Raw genomic sequence first — 23060 nt, forward strand, 5'->3', positions numbered from 1 at the left:
GAGATAGTACCATTCTCATTTCTGTCAGCAATGTTCTGCCTATTTTACCTACAGCCTTGACAAAAAAATTATGCAAACTTTTGGCTATTTATCCACCTGATAGATGAGAGGCGGTGTCTCAATGTAGTTTTAATTTGCATTTCTTTTTTTATGAGTGAGGCTGAACTACTTTTATATGTTTATTTTTTTTTTTTAAAGATTTTATTTATTTATCTGACAGAGAGAGAGACAGCACGAGAGAGAACACAAGCAGGGGGAGTGGGAGAGGGAGAAGCAGGCTTCCGGCTGAGCAGGGAGCCCGATGCGGGGCTCGATCCCAGGACCCTGGGATCATGACCTGAGCCGAAGGCAGACGCTTAAGGACTGAGCCACCCAGGCGCCCCTACTTTTATATGTTTAAATGTAACTTGTATTTCTTCTCCTGTAAACTAAATGAACTTACACTTTTGCCCATTTGTTTATCAGGCTGTTAATCTTTTTTTCTTTTTGGGAGCTCTATGTTAGGGAGGTTAGCCTTTCATGTTCTAAGTGACAAATATTTATCAGTTTATTATGTCTGTGACTTCCCTTTTAATTTTGCTTGTTTTTTAAAGTCAGAAAACCAATGTTTTATTTCTAAAACTCTGCCATATATTTCTAGGGGGTGCCCATGGTCACCTGCCACCTTCACACCACGTTTTCTATGTAGCTGGCAAACAGAGTCTGGCCATCAGCAGACCAGGCCAGAGAGGTATACTAGCAGGGCTCTGCCTTGCTGCTGGTACCGATAACGTCCTACTTCAGTTCCTCTATAACGATCTTGCCTCCCAAGTCCCAGATCTTGATGCTGGTGCCCGTGGCAGCACAGAGACAGTATCAGTTAGGACTGAAGTGCAGGGCATTGATGATGTTCCCACCATCTAGCAGATAAAGGTGCTTGCCTTCATTGAGGTCCCACAGCATGGCTTGGCCATCCTGGTCTCCAGAAGCACAGAGGGATCCATCTGGAGAGACAGTCACAGTGTTCAGGTAGCCCGTGTGGCCGATGTGACTGGTCTTCAGCTTGCAGTTTGCCAGCTTCCATACCTTGACCAGCTTGTTCCAGCCACAGGAGACAATGATGGGATTGCTGCTACCGGGTGGAAAGCAGACACAAGACACCCACTCCGAATGGCTCTCATCTTGGACAGTATATTTGCATACACTCCAAGTATTCATAGCTTGATGGTTTTATCTCAGGAGCTACTGACAACTTGTCAGTTGTCAGAGAAGGCCATACTCAGCACATCCGTGGTATGGCCTACAAATCTGCGTGTGGTGGTACCGTGCTACCTGTTGTGAGATCCCCGAGATGAAGGGCTCCATCCCAGGAGCCTGAGAGGGTGAACTGGCCATCTGAGGAGATGATCACGTCACCAACAAAGTGGGAATGACCCTAAAGGGCACACTGAGGGATGCCATCATCAGTCTCATCCCTGGGCAGCTTCCACATGATGATGGTCTTCTCCCAAGAGGACAGTATCATGTCCGGGAACTGGGGAGTGGTGGTGATCTGGGTTACCCAGCTGTTGTGGCCCTTGAGGATACGACCAAGTATCTGCTCAGTTATGGTGGCGGCGAGTGCAAGTGTCGCTGCGGCAACAAGAATGGAGTTGGACAGCTCAGAGAGACTAGCACCACAGCTGCTCCTGCTGCGGTCCTGCTGAGGAAAAGAGCTTGATTTCCCTTTTGATGTTTTCTTTTCTATGCCAAAGTTTTTTCATGTAACTTAATTCATCAATCTTTTTTCTTATTGATTCTGTTTTGAGCCATAGTTATTCCCCTAATATTCTCATATTACAAAATAATTCAGACATGCTTTCTCCTAGTATTAGCATGGTCTCATGTTTTACTTTGAGAGCTCTCATCAATTTGGAATTCATCCAAGTATACATAGTATTAGCTACAGTTCCAAATTTATCTTTCTCCAAATAGCTATCCAGTTGTTAGAAAGCCCATCTTTCCCCCACTGATTTGAAATGCTACCTTTATCCTTACTAAATTTGTATTTGCACATAAACCTATTTCTGGGGGTGCCTGGGTGGCTCAGTCCGTTCAGTGTCTGCCTTCTACTCAGGTCATGATCTCAGGGTCCTGGGATCAAGCCCCGCACCAGGCTCCCTGCTCATCTTTAATTTAAAGAAAATCTTTAATCTATTTCTGGACTTTTTTTTTTTTTTTTTTAAGGATTTTATTTATTTATTTGACAGAGAGAGACACAGCAAGAGAGGGAACACAAGCAGGGGGAGTGGGAGAGGGAGAAGCAGGCTTCCCGCGGAGCAGGGAGCCCGATGTGGGGCTCGATCCCAGGACCCTGGGACCATGACCTGAGCCGAAGGTAGACGCTTAATGACTGAGCCACCCAGGCGCCCCTATTTCTGGACTTTCTAATCTGCTCCATAGATTTGATTCTTCAGGCACCTCACTATTTTAACTATAAAGGCTTTCTTTACATTTTATATTTTATTTTCCAGGGTTTTCTTGGGCATTCCTCCTGCTTGTTTGTTTTTCCTTATAAGCTTTAAAATCAACTTTTACTACCACCCTCCAGAAAAAAAAAATCTGTTGGTATTTTTATTAGAATAGTTTTAAGTTTATAAATAAATCTAAGAATTGACATGTTTATGATGTTGATTCTTCAAAAACAGAAGAGGCTCTGTTCAAGTCCATTTGTGTTTTTTAGAAGCATTTAAAAACTTTTCCTCACACAAGTTTTTTTTTTTTTTTTTTTTTTAAGATTTTTATTTATTTATTTGACAGAGAGAGACACAGCGAGAGAGGGAACACAAGCAGGGGAAGTGGGAGAGGGAGAAGCAGGCTTCCTGCAGAGCGGGGAGCCCGATGCGGGGCTCGATCCCAGGACCCTGGGATCATGACCTGAGCCGAAGGCAGACGCTTAACGACTGAGCCACCCAGGCGCCCCTCCTCACACAAGTTTTGCACATTTTATCTACAGGCTGGATTTTGCTTATATATAAAGGTTATTAATTTTGTACATCAATTTTGTATCTATAACTGTACTAAATTATGCTTGTCAGTTTTTCCATTATTTTCATGAGTTTTACAGAAATAAATTAGTAGATTTTACATAAAATAACCTCTTCTTTCAAATTTTTAAGTCTCAAACACTCTCTTGTCTAAAGTAGTCTCAAACACTCTCTTGTCCAATAAGCTAATGATCACTAATACATTACCATGCTTGCTTTGCTCTTTCAATATATTTTTTTAAGATTTTATTTATTTGAGAGAGAGAGCGCGCATGACCGGGGGTGGGGGTGAGGGGGAGGGCAGAGGGAGAGGGAGAAACAGACTCTCCCTTGAGCAGGGAGCCTGACGGCGGGATCATGACCTGAGCCAAAGGTAGATGCTTAACGTACTGAGCCACCCAGGAGCCCCCTTTCCAATATTTCTAAGACTGTCTGCCACCCTTTCTTAACTAGGATTCATGCTCTGAACTACCAAACACACAAAATAATTTGAGTGACTATTTCTGAATTTCCCCAAGGACAGTAACATAACCAGTACTTTTCTAGATGCATAGGTGAGAGGTTAATACTTAAAAACAAATGAATGCCTTAGGGATTCTCTCCCAGAATACTCGTTGAGAAAGGCTGTTAGACTAATCAGGATTTATAAATGCTCTCACTATGATGGTTTTATATATATTTAAAAATAGTTATTATACGATGATGTTCCCATTTATTCAGTTTTACAATATAGACACATACAAACAAGGTAAAATCTTAAGAAACTGCTTGCCTTACCCCAGAAGTATAGTTCATACATTATAACCACTTGAAAGATGAGTCACAAAGGAAATTATTAGGCAAAACCATTTTTGAAAAAAAAAAAACCCGTTATTTCTTATATATATGACTATTTGAAGATATGGCAGCTTCTTACATGTTTAAAAAAATGCTACTTTTTAATTAATAATTATTTATCTATTTAGTTAATAATTATCTATTATCACAAATAATTATTTAACCAAAGAATCAACAAGGTTTATCAAAATCAGTATCTGGTTCAAATCCTGTATTCATTAACAATGATGATCACCTATGATTTAGAATTTCAAGTATATAATTTTGTTTTCATTAGTGCATATTCTTTCCATTTCAAATCTCTATTTATGACCATTACTATCATTTCTAAAGTCTGTACCTTAGTTTGCCTCTGCAAGTTGGGCTATTTTGTTCTTTAAAATGATAAGAAATAAATATATTTCTTGAAAAACTTTTACACCTAACAAAAAGACGATTTCTTTTGTTTAAAAGTTTTTCTTTGTATTTACAAATGATTATGGTAAAACGGTACAAAGCACCACAAGGTGGTAACTGGTGAGTTGTAGAAAACCGATTTTTAAAAAAATTGCAGCACAGCTTCAAAAATACCACACCAGAAACAAAGCTTATTTCTGCATCCTGTTTATGTATTTTTTCCCATCATGCATAGGTACCTCTTTTATTTCAGTGAATCAAAAATCAAGCTACAGATCTATATAAAGGGCATCCCTTTTAAATAAATCACAATGTGATTCAAAGCTACAACTAACTGTTCAGATTTCTGTATGCTAAGTTATGAATCCACTTTCCATTCCAACTCAACTACTAAGGAAAAAGGAGCAAAACGACTCTGAAATCTCTTAAAAGAAGTGTATTTTCAGAAGATAAAAAAATGACACTCTCACTGTTGTACTGGATCTCCTGCTTTTCATTTGGAAACAAAATTCATCACAGTACAACTCAGTTTTACTGAGCAATTTAAAGCATCCTTTGCCTGTGTTAGAAAATGTTGAGAGAAAAACTTTTTCTAAGAAATCACTTTCACTGTGAAAGTGAAAATCGAACACTGGGCAGCCTACAAGGGAGAGACGTCTATTTTCATAGCATGTTCCAAATCGTGGAACATTTAGGTCCAGAAAACATATACAGTCCTATTATTTCTTTTGCTCTTGGTGAGATGCAAATACATATAAAATTAAGGGTAAGGAAAAGTACTTCTTTATAGTCTATTTTATTGAGTCGGTAAGAGTTTCCATGTATTTCCTAAAATCAGTTTTGGCTAACCAGGCAAACTCTTAACAATTTGAAAAACATCTCGAGTGATCTGCTTACAAATATTTCATTATCATATGAACATTTAGTAAATTAAGTTTGCTCTCTTAACATAAAAACAGACAACTGGAATGTCTTTATTTTTGTCCTCTGGAGCTATTACTTTTTTATTGCCCTCTATTAAAAAAAATTATGTTTATGAGGTAGTCAGAAATGTTGATTTGCCTTAGAGACGTTAGGAAAGAAGCACAATTTTAAAAATGCATCACCCCACCCAAAATAAATATAAAATACAATGGCACCACCCAGAGAGACCTAAATAACATATATGTATATATATGCAATCTGATATTCTCCCGATACATGTAAAGAGAAATATGTATTTTAGATATAGACTCTTTATAATAATGAATCATTCTATGTGTTGCCCTGTACCTTGTTTTATTTATTATCATTGCATGAAAGACTTACTCATGCTCTACCTGAAAACTGGCTATTGCCTGAGGACACTGTTGTCCCTACAGCACTCTTTTCTCTCCCACACTCCACGTACTAGTGGAGTTTGTGGTGAGGTAAACGTCCTCACTACTATTTCCAGATCTTTGCTCCACCTACTCCCCCCCCCCCAAAAAAAAAGTTCCTTTAAGTTCCCGGCCATCAGATTATTCCACCCTCTACCCATCTTGACTCCCAGTGCTATGACTCTGGATAGCTCCCCTCAGTCACTAAAGAGCATAGCCATGGGCTTCTCTTTCCACCTCTACCTTTTTCATGACTCTTAGTTTCAACACCCATGTGGGCAGTCCATCCAGCACACGGGCCTCTATCTGACAAGTTTATCTTGGATCCACCCCTACAGCCACACTTGAGACCTGCAGATGCCAAGTTCAAGCCTCTCACAGCCTGCGTCTCCCCTACTTGCTGCACTCACCCTCCTGCCAGAGCTCCGACCTACTAACCTTCTCACTTTTCTCCTCTTTTTCAGCCTCTATTACCACCTTTAAATCTTCATTTCCCACCGCGATAATCCCTGCTGTGCTCCTTTCTCACTCTGTCAGTACTCCTCTGACAACACCCCAAACGGCTCAATCTGTCTATTCCCTACCTTTTATCAAGTAGCTGCGCAAGACTAGAGAAAAACACACAGCGTGCTGGTGGTTTTCACTTTAAATTCATGACTGCAGACTTCAAAGGGGCCCTCGGCATTGGCAGGCGATCACACTGCTCCCCTTTACAGCAAAAGGCCTTCAAGCAGAGTTAACTATGGTTGCTACCCCCATTTCTCTCCTTCCTGTTCTCTCCTGAAGCTCCTCCAAACAGGCTTTCCTCCTCATTACCCTTCTGAGTGTCTTGGCTCAGTTACCAACTATCAGTCATAGCAGCATTTCACAGGGTGGATCACTCCTTCCTGTCTGAAACACTTTCTTCACGCAGCTCCGAAGACAGTGTGCGTTTGCGTCTCTCCTCCCATCCCACAGGCCACCCTCCTCAGCTGGAGCTACGCCCTGTGCCCTGCCTTTCAGGGTTCAGTCTTCAGACCTCTTCTCCTCTCCACCAGGTCTCCCTCTCTGGGAAAACTCATCCAATCTCATGGCTTTAAGTATCATACATAAGCAGATGACACCCAGAGTTTATCTTCCACCCCGACCTCCTCCCGAACTCTAGATCCTCTACACTCTGCCCTGTATATTGCACTTCGGCTACACTGTCCTTCTCCCTGCTCCTTACACATGTCAGGCAGCTTCCCATCTGATGTGTTTACCTGACGTTCCCTCTACCAGGAATAATCTTCTTTTGAACAGTCCCCTGCCCTTCTCCTTCACTATTAAGGGCTCTGTCACCTTATGCAGAGGACTTTGCAAGCCCTTCTAAAAGGGCACCCCCTTACCCTGCTTCATAGCATTCACCACCCTAAGACATTACGTCATCTCTCTGTATGTTCATCTGCTTTATTGACTGTAACCCCTATTTGAATATAAGCTCCGCAGGGGCTGGGTATTTGCCTATGTTGTTTACTGTCTAGCACAGAGTATGCACTAAAACATTTATTGAATGATTTTTTAAAAAGATTTTATTTATTTGACAGAGAGAGAGGGAACACAAGCTGGAAGAGCAGCAGGCAGAGGGAGAGGGAGAAGTGGGCTCCCTGCAAGGAGCCTGATGCGGGGCTCGATCCCAGGACCCTGGGATCATGAGCTGAGGCGAAGGCAGACGCTTAACTGACTGAGCCACCCAGGTGCCCCATTATTCAATGATTTTTAGATATGTTAAAGTTTCCTGGTTTATCTTCAAGAGGTGAGATTATGAGAACATTTCCAAGATAAGTTGTACATTTCAGTAATGTTTGAGTTTTTTTTACAATCAAATGTATTACTTTTGTCATCAGAACAATGGAAAAGAACACATAAAAATGTTAAAATTTAACAATCATGAGAAAGAATCAAATTATATGAATTTGAGACTATATATTTATGTAAACTAGTGAGAAGTTTTATAAATAGACTGGTAAGACTTAATAAGGATGATATATAGGTTTTATCTTGAAAGCCAACTGTAGTTGATTGGTTGTGGCTGCTTGAAACACTATACTGAAAGGAACCCTGAAGCTAAACTGGGTCCTGCAGAAAAGAAGGATGTTTTCCAGGAAAATGGAAGGGGTGGGAATTGTGATTCATGCCAAATAAATGCCACTCCATGACTTTAAATCTACATGTGTACTATTTCCAATCCTTTGTACTCAGCTGAATTCTCCCAAGAATTCCGTATTTGTACCTCCCTGCCTATGTGAGATCTCTATAAAAATGTCTAATGAGAGATCTCAAACTTACTCATAAACAAAACAGACCTTTTGATCTGCAGTGCTCTCAAAAAGAAACAAACATTATTCTTCCTCTAGTCCTTCCTCTTTCATAAGGACACCTTCATTCACTAGGTTGCTCACATAAAAACTCTAGGAATTATCCTTGATTCCTTTCTTTTACTCAACCCTGATCTAAACATTCATATCCATAAGCAAATCTTATTAGCTCTAAGCCCAAAGCATTTTCTAACTTTATCTATATCTCTCCAGGCTCTAGATGAGTACCTCAGACCAAGCCACCATGGCCTCTCATTTCATCGACTCTAGTAACTTTCCAGCTACTCTGCTTTTTTGTACTCTTGCCCCCTTATAATTCATTATCTACGTATCAGCCATAAGTAATTTTTAAAAATACAAATCAAATAATGTCACTTCCCTATGGTTTCTCCCTGCAGTAAAAATAAAACCCATACTCCTAATTCTGGCTCATTTTCCCAGGCCTATCTCTCCAACTTTACCTCAAACCACTCTCCTCTTACTCCCTACGCTTCAGCCATATTGGCCAACGTTATTTTCTCCACAGGGCTTTGATACTAGCTGTTCCTTACAGAACGCTCTTCCTCTGACATTCCTGTGACATTCAGGTCAGTTTAAATGCCCCCCTCTCCAGAATACTTCCCTTATCACTCAATTTAAAGTAGCAACCCAATCACTATATCCTATGTTAACTCTCTGCATACTACAAATAACTATTTGATATCTGTGTAGTTTATTTATTAATTTGTTTGTTATCTCTCTCTCTCTCCTACTATAATGTAAGATTGTTAAAACAGTATTGTATCACCACTCTGGTGAGAGGGTCTATTTAATAAATATTTGTTGAAAATGATTTGTTTTTAAATGTGTAATATTTCAGTAAAAAAGTTGTGGGTATGTATTTATTTATTCATATTTGTGGACTAACTGAATAGGAATAGAACTAAGTAAAAATTCCCTATTTGGGAACAGAGAAAGTAATTCTCCAAGGTTGAAAAAACATGAATTTATTTTGATTCAAATCCAAAATACACAAACTTTTTGCCTGGCAGAGTCCGGTGCTGACTTTACAACAATGAAAAAACAACTTGCCCTCATGGAGCTTAAGAGAGAAGAAACGGGCTATTTCAATTTGGTAAGTAAATGCCATGAAAGGAATAGTAAAAAGTGCTATAGGTATATTTAACCCAGCCTGAGAGGTAGACGATCAAGAAATGCTTCCTGAAGAAAGGGCTGTTTAAACTGAAATCTGATCTGAAGGATGAGCAGTTATGATGGACATACTCGGAGGAGGAGGGAGACAGGCACTCAGTGTAAGAGTACTTTGGGGAAAGGAAATATGGCCCAGAATCCAGACAGCTCATAACATATTTTCAGGAAACTTAAAGTAATTTATTTATTTATTTATTTATTTTAAAGATTTTATTTATTTATTTGACAGAGAAGGAGAGAGAGAGCACACAAGCAGAGGCAGAAGGAGAGGGAGAAGCAGACTCCCCACCGAGCAGGGAGCCTGATACGGGACTCGATCCCAGGACCCTGGGATCATGACCTGAGCGGAAGGCAGACGCTTAATGACTGAGCCACCCAGACGCCCGTAAAGTAATTTAATATGGCTGGAGAGAATATAAATTGAGAAGGGATGAGAGAAAGACTGAGAAGTAAACGAGTAACATCATAACGCCCCATTGAGCAGTTTATTCTTTTCCTGAGGGTAAGAAAGTGCCACTGAAGAATTTAAAGCAATATAGTATTTCCATGTACCATAATCTTCCTTTAAGAAAGATCACTGTGGCCACAGGGTGGAGAAGAGTTTAGAGAGAGACAGAGAAGCCAAGCTCTTCCAAGCAACAATCGATAGGAGAATTAGGATAGTAATAGTGGAGCCAAGGAAAAAAAAAAAAAGCAATAATTAAGATCCAACTCTAAGTATAAGAAGCAACTAAAACTTATAATACAAAACAAAACAAACACTGAACATGCAAATAGAGAGATACACAAGTTACCAAATCTATCAGGAGTTAAGTTTTATAGAATTCTGTGACCTGTAAGCTGAACTTTCAAGGAAGTATAGTTAAGATTTCCAAAGATGGGGGCGCCTGGGTGGCTCAGTCATTAAGCGTCTACCTTCGGCTCAGGTCATGATCCCAGAGTCCTGGAATCAAGCCCCGCATCGGGCTCCCTGCTCTGCGGGAAGCCTGCTTCTCCCCCTCCCACTCTCCCTGCTTGTGTTCTCTCTCTCGCTGTGTCTCTCTGTCAAATAAACAAAATCTTTAAAAAAAAAAAAAAAAGATTTCCAAAGATGGGGGTGCCTGAGTGGCTCAGGTGGTTAAGCATCCGACTCTTGATTTCAGCTCAGGTCATGTTCTCAGGGTCATGAGATCGAGCCCCATATCAGGCTTCAGGCTGAGCCTGGAGCCTGCTTAAGATTCTCTCTCTCAGTGCGCTCAGTCAGTTAAGAGTCTGCCTTTGGCTCAGGTCATGATCCCAGGGTCCTGGGACCAATGACCACGGCAGGCTCTCTGATCAGGGGGGCAGTCTGCTTCTCCCTCTTCCTTTGCCCCTCCCCCTGCTCATGGGCATGCTCCCTCTCTCAAATAAATAAATAAAATTTTAAAAAAGATTCTCTCCCTCCCTCTCCCCACCACTCACATGCTCTCTCTCAAAACAAAAACAAAAACAAAGATTTCCAAAGATGAAGAAACTTCCAAACTTTATAAGACTTTTACATAGCAGAGTTGCTTCCTAGTACAAATAATTTGAAGAAACTTAAAAAATAATCTGCATGTTTAAAATGTATAACCATTTTTAAAGGTAAGAACTTCAAAATCTGTATTTATGACTATTTTATATAAGATTATAATTCCTCATAATTAAGTATACTCTATTCAAACATAAGCTGTAAAAATCATCATAATCTGCCCTCTAGTTACCATTAGAAAGCAAGTTTTGCTGACAGTAAAATCATTATGGATAAATAAAACAAAAACAGTCAAATCAAGACATATGTATATATACTTAACATATTAAATAATTCAAGACTGTGAAAGAAAGGCAATATATTATTTCATTATTCTGATAAAAATTAAATCAATAATAAAATGTATTTCAGAGTGTGATAAATACGAGATACTATATAATCTAATGCAGCAAATATTTATTGAGAATTTACACACACACACACACTTTACATACATGTTCGCACAATAGAGATAAACTATACTAAAAGACAGACCCTTCCTCAAGAATTTTATAAAACTAGATAGGGAGACAGACACTTATATACCTCAATAAGCATTTTTATAAGACTTTTGCAATGATAATGTAACTTTATAAATTAAATAGCTGTAGAAGAGACTTTAACATTTTTTTGCATTTGATAGTGTAAGATATAGAATAAGATTCTAACTATAGTTAATACATTTTACATTATTAGTGTTCTACTCTACAGATAGAATGTGGGATTAAAAAAGATCCTACTAATTTGGATTACAATCCCAAAAGATTAATTGCTAAATACCAAAAAGAAACATCAAAACCTAGATGAGAAGTAAATGGCAAACAGAAAAAAATAGGAAGATGAAAAGAGAAATAATCTACATAGGAATTTGTTAAAGGCCAAAGGAAAGCCAACACAATCATAATTTGTATTATAGATCTGTAATTTAAGTAGCACATTTCTCACTTCTCATTTTAATACCTGAAAGTAACATATAACACTTACCTTACAACTATAAGCATGGCTATCAGGATCGAACAAATAGGATCTGCTATCATTAGACCAAAATTTTGCATCATGATGGCAGAGGCAATTACACCAATACTTCCAAGTGTATCTGCCAGAATGTGTAAAAATACACCTGGAAACAAAGCATAATCAGAATCAAAATAGTATCTTCTGATCAATGAAAAATACAAATATTTCTTAAAACTATATTCTTGACTTTATATATAAAAAACTAAATACCAATCTGGAAATCAGGAAGAATGCAGATTCATTGTTTAGTAATGAAGTAAGAGTACTACTTCTGGGAATGGAAATAATCTTTCCTTTTTCAAATCAGCAGGGTTCAAAATATCTGATTCATAAATTATATTTGTTCTTAATGATCCTTAATATTTTGGTATAACATAAATGAGGAAGTAAGTACAGAAATAAGTTGATTTTAAGCACATTCATCTCTGGTTAAAAGATTCCATAAGTTAATTAATAATTTGTTGAAAGAAAATGGCATTAGGTGAAAGAACTGTTCAAGAAACATTGTAACTACAAATATATGTACACACAGAGCCCTCTGCTGGTAATTAAAATTATTACTACTTGAGACTAAATTTCCTATGGACTCTAACTCTATAAATCCTGGTATACTTATTAATTATCCTGAAGGTTTTGTTACCTAAATTATACACTAAGCTCAAACCTGATAAGGAAGAAAGTAGAGATCTGAATATTTAAAAGCAAATATAAAATATTTTTAAAATTTTAATAAATAAATATTAAATTGTTAGGATACTGATATTCTGTCTTGAAACCTAGATACAATATTGTGATATTGTGATTTATAATAAGAAATACATATATTTGGTCTTCATCCTGGTTTCTGGAAAACCCTGGGAACTTCCTAAGTGACAGTGACAAAGGTGTCTCTGGTTAATGTTAATATACTTTTGGACCCCACCTAAGGATGGGATGACAGGAGAACCAATCATATGATTAGAGGGTTGGAACTTTCAGTCCCAGGCCCCTCTGACCTCCAGGTATCAGAGAACTGCTTGCTTATGAGAGTACATTCTTCACGCCCCCCATTGGATTTGGGCACAGAATCTTAATTTGTGGTCAGAAGTGAGATCAGAACCAGAACCCATTAAATATTTAATAATTTAAGTCATTTAATAATTGACTGGAAAACCATTTAAAAAAATCAAGAAGTAAGTTTAAAATACATTATTTCTTAAACAGACTTAAGACAGCAAATTATTCAACATTTAGATCTTTAATAGGTAAAATTTACTGTATACAAACATTGTCTTTGAAACAAACTTAAACCATGTTACTAAAAATAGAATATTTTAAAATAGCATTTATTCTATCTGAAAAGAAATAATACATAAAAAGCACATATCTACTTTAGAAATACTTATTCTACTTTATTATTCACTGGACAATTAAAGGCAAACCATTTTTTTTTAGGTGTAAAACACAGATTTACTAAAACTTGAAAACACTTTCTAATAATTTAAAAACAGACTATTACTGAGTCCAATCAAATCTTAATGTGCTCTAGGAAAATATGCTTCGATTCATCTTCTACTGTGTAATTTTATATCAAGTATTATACCAAATATAATTCATCCTGCAGTACTTAATATACTTTTTCATTCGTATAGATTACTGACGTTTATAATTATTCTTCAAAAAGCTAATGGCTCTATTTCCTGTAACAAATATATTATGCCGAAGCATACTTAGAGGAAAAAACTCTTCCTCTAGGGTATTTCAAATAGCAAAGAATTAAACAGACTAGTAAGTGTCGAGGCCACATTAAGTTTAAAAAATAAAACTGAAGAAAAATACCCATCAAAGTAGACTGAAGGGACCTACGCTTCAAAACTCTTAAGTGAAATGTGATTTTAAGCCCTTATATTCTTTAATCAGTGTTTTAGTAGGATCAGACATAAAAACAGCTCTAAATAATCAAAAGGAAAAAGAATCATTTGTTCTTGATTTTTCTTTGACTGAAAAGTCCCTGGCTACATCTTATGTGCCGACCTGAAAAGTGGCTTTATTAGCAAGTGTCATTAATTACCTAAGCCCTTCTCACTTTCTAGTTAACTGTTTCAAGAAGAAAAATCACTAAAGAAAGAAGTTAAACTAATATGTTTAACTTACATAAAAGTTGAAAGCCTTAGAAGACTTGGAAGGATACGAATATTTTAACTGCCCAAGAACACTCCAGCCAGAGACTATATATATATATATATATATATATATATATAAAACAAATGTACTACTCTGCTAGGAGATTCTGACAATTTGGAATGCTATCCCCAGGACAGGGGTATATGGGAAATCTCTGTACCTTCTGCTCAGTTTTGCTATGAATGTAAAATTGCTCTAAAAAGTTAACTCTGTTATATTAATATTAAAAGATATATATATAATGCAAAGTGTGACCTTTGTCATATCCATAGGCATCAAATGATGATGGTTAAACAGGAGCTTACATGTCATGTAAAATGATACATTATAAAATTTTACAAAGCAGAGAAAATCAGTTTTGTCTGTGAATTATGATAGTTTCTTTGGGGTAGGAGCCAATCTTTGGCTCTGAATTTCTATTTAGACTTCATCATCAAAGTTTCCTAACTCCCAGCTCCCCACCTTCCTGCTTTTATTAGATTTTGACTTCAATCTGACTTTCTCAATAGCTTGTGATCCAATCTCTACTGCGCCTATTTTTCTCCACTATTTCTTGATATAGCTCTTGTTTTTTTTTTTTTCCCCACTATGAATGTGCTCCTCCATACTGAGGAGTTTATTTCAGGAGGCTTAAATGTGTCTTTCAGTTACTAGTTTTCCATTTGCAAAATATATAGAATTGGTTTAGAACAGCATTTGCTGAAATAGCTTATAATCATGCATATGTAATGCATCTATATCCAATGCTATAAATTAGCCTTGATAATAGGAGTTTATTTTTAATTTTGGAAATCATCACAAGTTGAGGGAAGGGAGGTTAGACCTGCCTTCCTAATTATCTTTTATACAAGCTGTTATGAAAGTTACTTTATATTTTCTGAGTATCCATCAATTTATGGTGGCTGCAGCAGCCCAGTAGTTAGCTCAAGGATAGGGAAATCTGTCTGGTATTCAAAGTTTCCATGTGGGTACTCACACATGAAAACTGAGTTAACTGAATTTTTCAGTTATTTGCAGCATCTTCAATATGACCTCTGGCTAGAGGAAAGGATCAATAACAACAAAGCAAAGATTTAGAACCCAAATGACTCACATATTAAAATTATCAGATGCAAAATAAGAAAAATAAATTATATATATATATATATTCTTATTTAGTAATCCTATGGAGGCAAATATATTACTATGGTGTTACTATAGTCATTGGCATGGGTATTATTTATAGTTAAGCAGTACAGTTTTTAACTACCGTAATCTTATTAAATCTAAGGAAATAGCCAAGTGATAGTTAAAAGAATGTATGCTAATATAACTAATAGTATATATTTAAAAAGTCACAAAGAAAGATAATATTTTAGACACAAATACTGTTACATATTTTTCTTAAAGGAAAACTTCAGCTAGCTCAACACAATGAAACCTGTTTCATAAAACTGAGAAATACACAAATTACTTGTCATACCTTGTAAAATCTGTCTGCTGGGTCCTGCTGTTTCTTTTAAGGAGGGACCATCTGTAGAGAGTTAAGTTTAATTATTTTAAAATATATCTTCAATTACCGATTCAATTTTTGCAATTCAGAGAACTTTTCATTCAAATATATCATGAAGGATGCATGACTATACAGCCACATCAGATTTACAAAATTCTTTTTTAAATTTAATACAATAATTTAATGGAGACAGACACGGGCAATTTCAAAATGGTACACAGTATTTAGGAAATTATTATATCAAGCAATCTGGTAAAAATAGTAAATTAAAAACATTGTGAAAGTCTTCTACTATTCATAACATACCTTATACTACAGTTTGCTACACTAATTTTACAACTGGAAAACTCAGACAAAACAAATCTACTGTTGAAAGTTATAAGAAGTCCAAGAAATAAAGCCAGGACAGCATCCAGGATAACCAGACTATTGCAAACAAGAGCTTTCCAATAGCTTCTAGATGGATGTAGCAAGCTTTTCAAACAGAAGAGATAAAAATACTTTCCATTTTGCCTTTATGATGAAAAAAATTTAAAAATACTGCAATTTCTATACTGACTCTGAAGATACTATCAGCTTTAACATAAAAGCAGAAAACATAGGTAAACAAGGTAAAAGATCAGCAATATTGAGATCATCAGGAGGCCTGACAAGCTTTCTGAACATGTCTAACAGAAAGCCTGCCTGGGGTCATGGTTCTTGGCCCATAGTACCGAAGAGCTGACATATCCTTACCACAACTTTGATAGAGCCCGTAACAATGCCAGAAGAGGCATAAAAGCCTAAGGCTGCACAGTGATTTCTGTCTGGATATGGCACTGCTATGGTGGGGAGAAAGACATAGTCACCTTAAAAATCATGCTAATTGTCAAAAGTGTTAACTGTTCTAAAAATCCAGCTCCTGACCAAGGGAGGAGATTTGTCTATAAGTAGTAGGTCCAGATAATGACAGTAATTTTTGACATAATATCTGGAAAGGTGTATTCTGCTATATTAATACAATGGTTATGTAAAATAATATAACTCCCACCTATGTAAAATCTGAAAAGTCCTTCTGGATATAAAATTTGTTATCTGTGGTAGACACTAGCTAGTTGTTTATCACCCATTTCTTCTTCTTCTTTGGTAAACAAATAAACTACATTTTCCAGGCTCTCTTGAGTTATATGATATATGTAACAGTATTAAGCAAAGAAATATGACAGGTAGGGCGCCTGGGTGTCTCAGTCGGTTAAGCATCTGCCTTTGGCTTGGGTCATAATCCCAGGGTCCTGGGATCAAACCCTGCATCAGGCTCCCTGTATCAGGCTCCCTGCAACAGGCTCCCTGCTCTGCGGGGAGCCTGCTTCTCTCTCTGCCTGTCGCTCCCCCTGCTTGTGCTCTCTCTCTCTGTTAAATAAATTAATTAAATTAAAAAAAAAAAGAAATATGACAGGTAAACCACTTCTAGGCTCATAAAAATGTCCCATATGATCTTCTATGTACTCTATCTCCGGGTAGATGCAGGGAATCCAGTGGAGGGTTCCAAGGGTCAAGAATCCCAGGGATGAAAGGAACCTAGATCCCTAAATTGAATGAAAAACAGCACCCACCCTCCTCTACCCCATCAACCCAAGAGCAAGATATAAACTTTTACTGCTTGAGTCACTGAGATATGAGCAGTTAAACCAAGCAAACAAAAACCAGCTAGCTTTACTGACAGTGTAGCATTTCAATAAATATAGAGCTCACAGCATTTCCCAGTGAGACTATGATGTCTCTTAAGGGCAAAATGGAATCATGGCCCTATTACTTTTGTATCCTCATATTGGCTAATATATACTGAAGGCAGAAATAATAGTAAAGAGAAGATTTTGGAGTCGGATTTCCTTTTTTTATTTATTTTAGAGAGAGTGCAGGGGGGAGGGGCAGAGAGTGGAGGAAGAATCTCCAGCAGACTCCCCGCTGAGCGAGGAACCCTATGCAGGGCTCAATCCCATGACCCAGAGATCATGACCGGAGACAAAATCGAGAGTGGGACACTCAACCAACATAAAAAATCAAGAGGCAGATGCTTAACCGACTAAACCACCCAGGGACCCCTGGAGTCAGATTTCCTTGTGTTTGAAGCCTAGCATTTCCTTTTACTAGTTACTATGATCTCCATGTGCCCTGATGTCATATAAATTCTTCCTTGCCACTTATCCTTCTCCCCCTTGGCCAAAAAGAAAAGCTACCTTTCACCTATTTAGAATCTTACTACAGTGCATTGCTCAAGGTATAAAAAAAATTCTAGGGCAACAAACAAGGGGTCAATTGCAAATATTGGTGGTAATGCTACAAAAGTAACAACTCTACTGACTACCTGGCAAATCCTTTTGTAAGCAACAGTTTCCAACTGTTTTTAATAGAATGCAAGGATTAGCTAATGAAGCTGCCAATTTATAGATTATCAAAAATAATTTTTGATAACAGATCACTAAGTAATTTTTGGAATGTAATTCTGAAGGTGTTCAAAGAATTCACCGAAACTGCTATAAACAGAATTTCTATTTAAGGTTTCTTAGCACTTGCATTGTAAAGCTAGAAAATAGGAACAGAATTATTGCCAAAACCTTTTTTATGCTGATAAGTGTCAGTGTCATTTTTCCATACACTAATTGAGAAAAAAAGAGCTCAAATTATCGCATTAATATACGTATTTTAAGTAAAATGTTGCCTTTTATGATTATACATGCATCAACATTTTAAAAATAGAATTACTTTGACTTTTAGTAGTAACTACAATAACTCCATCCAAAAGAAATGTTTAAACGCTAAGTCTTATGTTTCTAGGAAATAAAAAATTTAAATTTATATACCTATTTTATTGCCAAGAAGTAGAACACATGATCAATTAATAACTTAACCCAAATATAATCTCTTATTATAAAATTCTGGAATGAAAATAAAAATTCAAGGAGAAACAGGATGTTGTTAAATTTATAACTATTTACAAGTTTTGAATGGGTGAGAGTGGGTCTCAAACCACTAAGTTATTTGGAGTCCAATGAATATATTTCAGAGTAATATAGAACTTTCATTCTAGGGGTACGTGGGTGGTTCAGTCGGTTAAGAATTTGACTCTTGGTTTTTTACAGTATGTTGTTTACAGTTCCTCTAAAGTTTAAAACAGAACTACCATATAATCCAGTAATCACACTACTGGGTATTTACCCAAAAAATACAAAACACTAATTTGAAAGGATATATGCACCACTCTTTACTGCAGCATTATTTACAACAGCCAAATTATGGAAGCAGCCCAAGTGTCCATCGACAGATGGATAAAGATGTGTGTGTAAACACACACACACACACACACACACACACACACACACACACGTTGGAATATTATTCAGCCATCAAAAAGACTGAAATCTTGCCATTTGCAATGACGTGGATGGAGCTAGAGTGTATTGTGCTAAGTGAAATAAGTCAGTCAGAGAAAGACAAATACCACATGATTTCACTCATTCATAGAATTTAAGAAACAAAACAAATGGGAGCACCTGGGTGGCTCAGTTGGTTAAGCATCCGACTCTTGATTTCAGCTCAGGTCATGATTTCAGGGTCATGAGGCCAAGCCCCACATCAGGCTCCATGTGCTGGGCATGGAGCCTGCTTATGATTCTCTCTCTCTCTCTCATTCTCTCTCTCTATGCCCCTCCCCTCCACTCACCCATGCTCTCTCTCAAAAAAACAAAACAAAACAAACGAACAAAGAGAAAAAAAAGAAGACAAACCAAAAAACAGACTCTTTTTTTTTTTTTTAAAGATTTTATTTATTTATTCATGAGAGACAGAGAGAGAGACAGAGGCAGAGGGAGAAGCAGGCTCCCCGCGGAGCAGGGAGCCCGATGCAGGACTCGATCCCAGGACCCTGGGATCATGACCTGAGCCAAAGGCAGACGCTTAACTGACTGAGCCACCCAGGCGTCCCCAAAAAACAGACTCTTAACTAGAGAACAAACTGATGGTTACCAGAGGGGAGGTAGGTGGGAGGATGAGTGAAACAGGTGAAGAGGATTAAGAGTCCACTTATTTTGATGAGCACTGACTAATGTATATAATTGTTGAATCGCTACATTGTACACCTGAAACTAATGTAATATGGTATGTTAAGTATACTGGAATTAAAATAAAAATAAATAAGAAGCAATAAATAAAACATACCAGTTTAATAGTTACAAAAATATAGCAAATTTTAGAGACTGATAAATTAGGGACTTAATATTCAATTCCCTTTTCAATTTTCAAATCAAAAGTCTGAGGATTCTATTTGGCAGGTATAGACAATACTTGAGAATATAATTTATTTAAAGATAATCTGACTGTGGTATCTAAGCAACTTCTATTAATCTATACTCTGAGCAGTGGGGAGGGGCACAGAAAGAGGGAGAAGTAGACTCCCTGCTGAGGAGGGCCTCAATCCCAGAAGCCTGAGATCATGACCTGAGACAAAAGCAGATACTTAACCAACTGAGCCACCCAGGTACTCCAGCATACAAAGATTTCTAAGGGCACAAGGAAGTATCGGGTGATATTAACCAAAAATTACAATGAAAATATGCAAAACTGAAAACCCCTATTGTATTTTTATAAGCCTATGTAGGACAAAAGGCCTTATTGTACTTAAAAAACGCACCCAATCTCATCTGTACTTAAAAAATTATAATTTTCATTTGCTAAAATGCAATTGTTTCTCATTCACTGAAGCTCATTTAAAATAGTGGCACATAGTATAATATACTCACTGAAAAACAGCTATATCCTTGGCATTATACTGAGTTAATTTCATTATATACTAAAAATGAACAAGCCCTGCAAACCATTTAGTCTGATTCATTAGAAAGGAAGTTGATTACAAAACCTTTTGAAGAAATTATCTCAACTAAAAGAGTAATCTATACAAAATTTCTGTATATTTGGAAGGCTGTCCATTTGAAAGTATTCTGGCTGTACTTACCATGAGAATGAAAGTGTCCATGTCCATGAGCATGATCATGACTATGTGCAGCACCATGTTTCAGCTCATGACTATGGCAATGATCTCCATGGCCATGTGCCTGATCCAGAACACCATTAAAAAGGGAATGACTGTGTCCATGGCCTAAAAAGTAGTTAGAACAAAAAGTATGTAAAACTATATTATATAAATGGTTATAATAATACTGATATCAGTGAAAAGAATTAGCTCTAAAAAGAGATTCAATTAAGTAAAGATCTACTTGTAAAAATTGTTATAGATTCATTAAAACTGATTGAGTTCCTACCATGGAGTATGGTAAGGAAATGAAATATGGAGGGAAGTGGTAGACTTTACTGGAGATGAAAATAAGTGAGAAGTACACAGAAATATTTAGAGATTAGACAATGCCATTCATTCATTCATTCAGGAAATACTTATTTGAAACACACTATGTTATAGGCACTATTCTAGGCACTGGGGATAAAGCAGTGAAGACCACAGACAAAAATCTTAGCTAAAACTTTGCAAAGTACTATTACATATACTATCAAAGTAAAACAAAATGTATGCATACGGTCACTTTGAGGCAGCGGCAGGGAAGCCACTGTATTTGATAAAAGATCAGCAGAATTACATTATAGCAGGTAGAATCCTTAGAAAAAACAAAAACAAAATAATGCAACAAACTTTGAAGGGAGAGGTAAAGTAATGATACCAGAGTCATTATAATATAAAACGTCCAGTTTTCAACAACGACAAAAATTGTAAGACATGCAAAGAAAGATGAAAGTATGCTACATACATAGAAAAAAAAAGCAACCCACAGAAAATGTTCCTGAAGGAGACCCAGATTTTGGACAAAGACTTTATTTAAATCAGCCATTAGAATATGTTCAAAGAAATAAAGAAATCCATGTCTAAAGAATTAAAGTATAACAACAATAACTCACCAAATAGAGAATATCAATAAAGAGAAATTATAAAAAAAGAACCAAACAAAAAATTCCGGAATTAAAGAAATACAGTAACTGAAATAAAATATTTACTAGAAGTGCTCAACAACAGATCTGAGCTACAATTATGCAAACTTGGAAGATGGATCACTAGAGACTGTCCACTCTGAGGAGCAGAAAAGAAGAAAATTAAGAAAAATAAACATAGCCTTAGAGACCTGTGGAAACATCAAACATACCAAATTAAGCATTAAGGAGTCCCCAAAAAAGAAGAGACAGAAAAAATATTTGAAGAAATAATGGCTAGAAACCCCAACTTTGATGAAAAATATTAATCTACACATTCAAGAGACTTAGGAGAATCCAAGAACTAACTCAAACAGAGCCATATCTAGAAACATCATAGTCAAATTGATGAATGTCAGAGACACTGGAAGTTGTACACCAAGATAAAAATAACTTACCATGTATAACAGAACTTGAGTAAGATTAACTGGTGACTTCTCCACAAAAACCATGGAGGCCAAAAGCCAGTGGGATGACAAAATCAAAATGTTAGAAAAAGACTCAACTAAGAATGCTAAATTCAACTCTCTCCCTTAAAAATAAAGGAGAAATAAGACATTATCACATAAACAAAAACACTATCTGCAAATGAAATGAAAGAACACCAAACAGTAACAAAAATCCACACAGAGAAATAAAGAGCACTGGTAAAGGCAATTATGACAGAGGATAAATATATTTTTAAATTTATGACTCATTTCTTCTCCTGTATGTTTCAAGAGACAATTGTATTAAGTAATAATTATAAAACTGTATTGATGGACATCATAAAAGCATGAAATTTGTATGACAATAATAGTACGAAGAAGAGAGGTGAACACGGAGGTATACTGGAGCAAAGGTTTTGTGTATTACTAAATTACTATTAATCTGAACTAAATTGTTTTACATTAAGATGCTACTTGTAAAAGAAACAAGAGAAGTAAAAGTACACTAGAAAGTATTATATTTAAAAAACAGGAATCAGGGAATAGAGTAACAAAAAGGACCTCTGAAACAAATAATGCAATATATGTTAAGAAAGAAAAAAAGAAGAAGAAGAATGTAGCAGGAGGGGAAGAATGAAGGGGGGGAAATCGGAGGGGGAGAAGAACCACGAGAGACAATGGACTCTGAAAAACAAACTGAGGGTTCTAGAGGGGAGGGGGTTGGGAGGATGGGTTAGCCTGGTGATGGGTATTGAGGAGGGCACGTTCTGCATGGAGCACTGGGTGTTATGCACAAACAATGAATCATGGAACACTATATCTAAAACTAATGATGTAATGTATGGGGATTAACATAACAATAAAAAAAAATTAAAAAAAAAAAAGGACAGAAGATACAGAAAACAAGTATTATAATGGCAGATGTAAATCCTACCTTAGTAGTAATTACATGAGATGTAAATTGTTTAAATATCCCAATCAAAAGACAGAGATTGTCAGAATGGATAAAAAAAAATATGATCCAGTTACATTCTGTCTCCAAGAGACACACTTTAGAGTCAAAGACACAAACAGGTTGAAAGCAAAAAGATAGGAAGAAAAATACACCATGCAAGTAGTTAAAAAAAAAAAAAAGCTGGAATGGTTATCATAATGTCAGACAAAATAAACTGTAAGCCAAAAATTACTGTAAGAAAAAAAGAACATCATATAATAACATATTCAATCTATCTGGAAGATACGACGATTATAAACATATTGCACTAAACAACACAGCTCCAAAATACATGAAGCAAAACCT

The 23060-nt window shown here is 36.6% G+C and overlaps 1 protein-coding gene and 1 pseudogene across 4 annotated transcripts in view; both read right to left on the minus strand.

The window, feature by feature from the left end:
* The window catches only part of SLC30A7 (solute carrier family 30 member 7), a 93626-nt gene that overhangs the window by 38289 nt on the left and 32277 nt on the right, over window positions 1–23060 (minus strand). For all 4 annotated transcript variants that reach the window (XR_013448016.1, XM_078072681.1, XM_078072679.1 and 1 more), the window contains exons 6-8: window positions 20311–20454; window positions 15294–15344; window positions 11636–11771 (exon numbers count right to left, since the gene is read on the minus strand). Coding sequence is in view for 3 of the 4 variants with exons in the window: in XM_078072681.1 (XP_077928807.1) it covers window positions 11636–11771; window positions 15294–15344; window positions 20311–20454 (331 nt within the window). In the remaining variant the exon portion in view is untranslated. The remainder of the gene's footprint in view (window positions 1–11635; window positions 11772–15293; window positions 15345–20310; window positions 20455–23060) is intronic.
* On the minus strand, window positions 637–5870 carry LOC118539690 (small ribosomal subunit protein RACK1 pseudogene; annotated as a pseudogene).

The sequence above is a fragment of the Halichoerus grypus genome, chromosome 5, assembly GCF_964656455.1.
Source record: "Halichoerus grypus chromosome 5, mHalGry1.hap1.1, whole genome shotgun sequence".
Classification (NCBI taxonomy): domain Eukaryota; kingdom Metazoa; phylum Chordata; class Mammalia; order Carnivora; family Phocidae; genus Halichoerus; species Halichoerus grypus.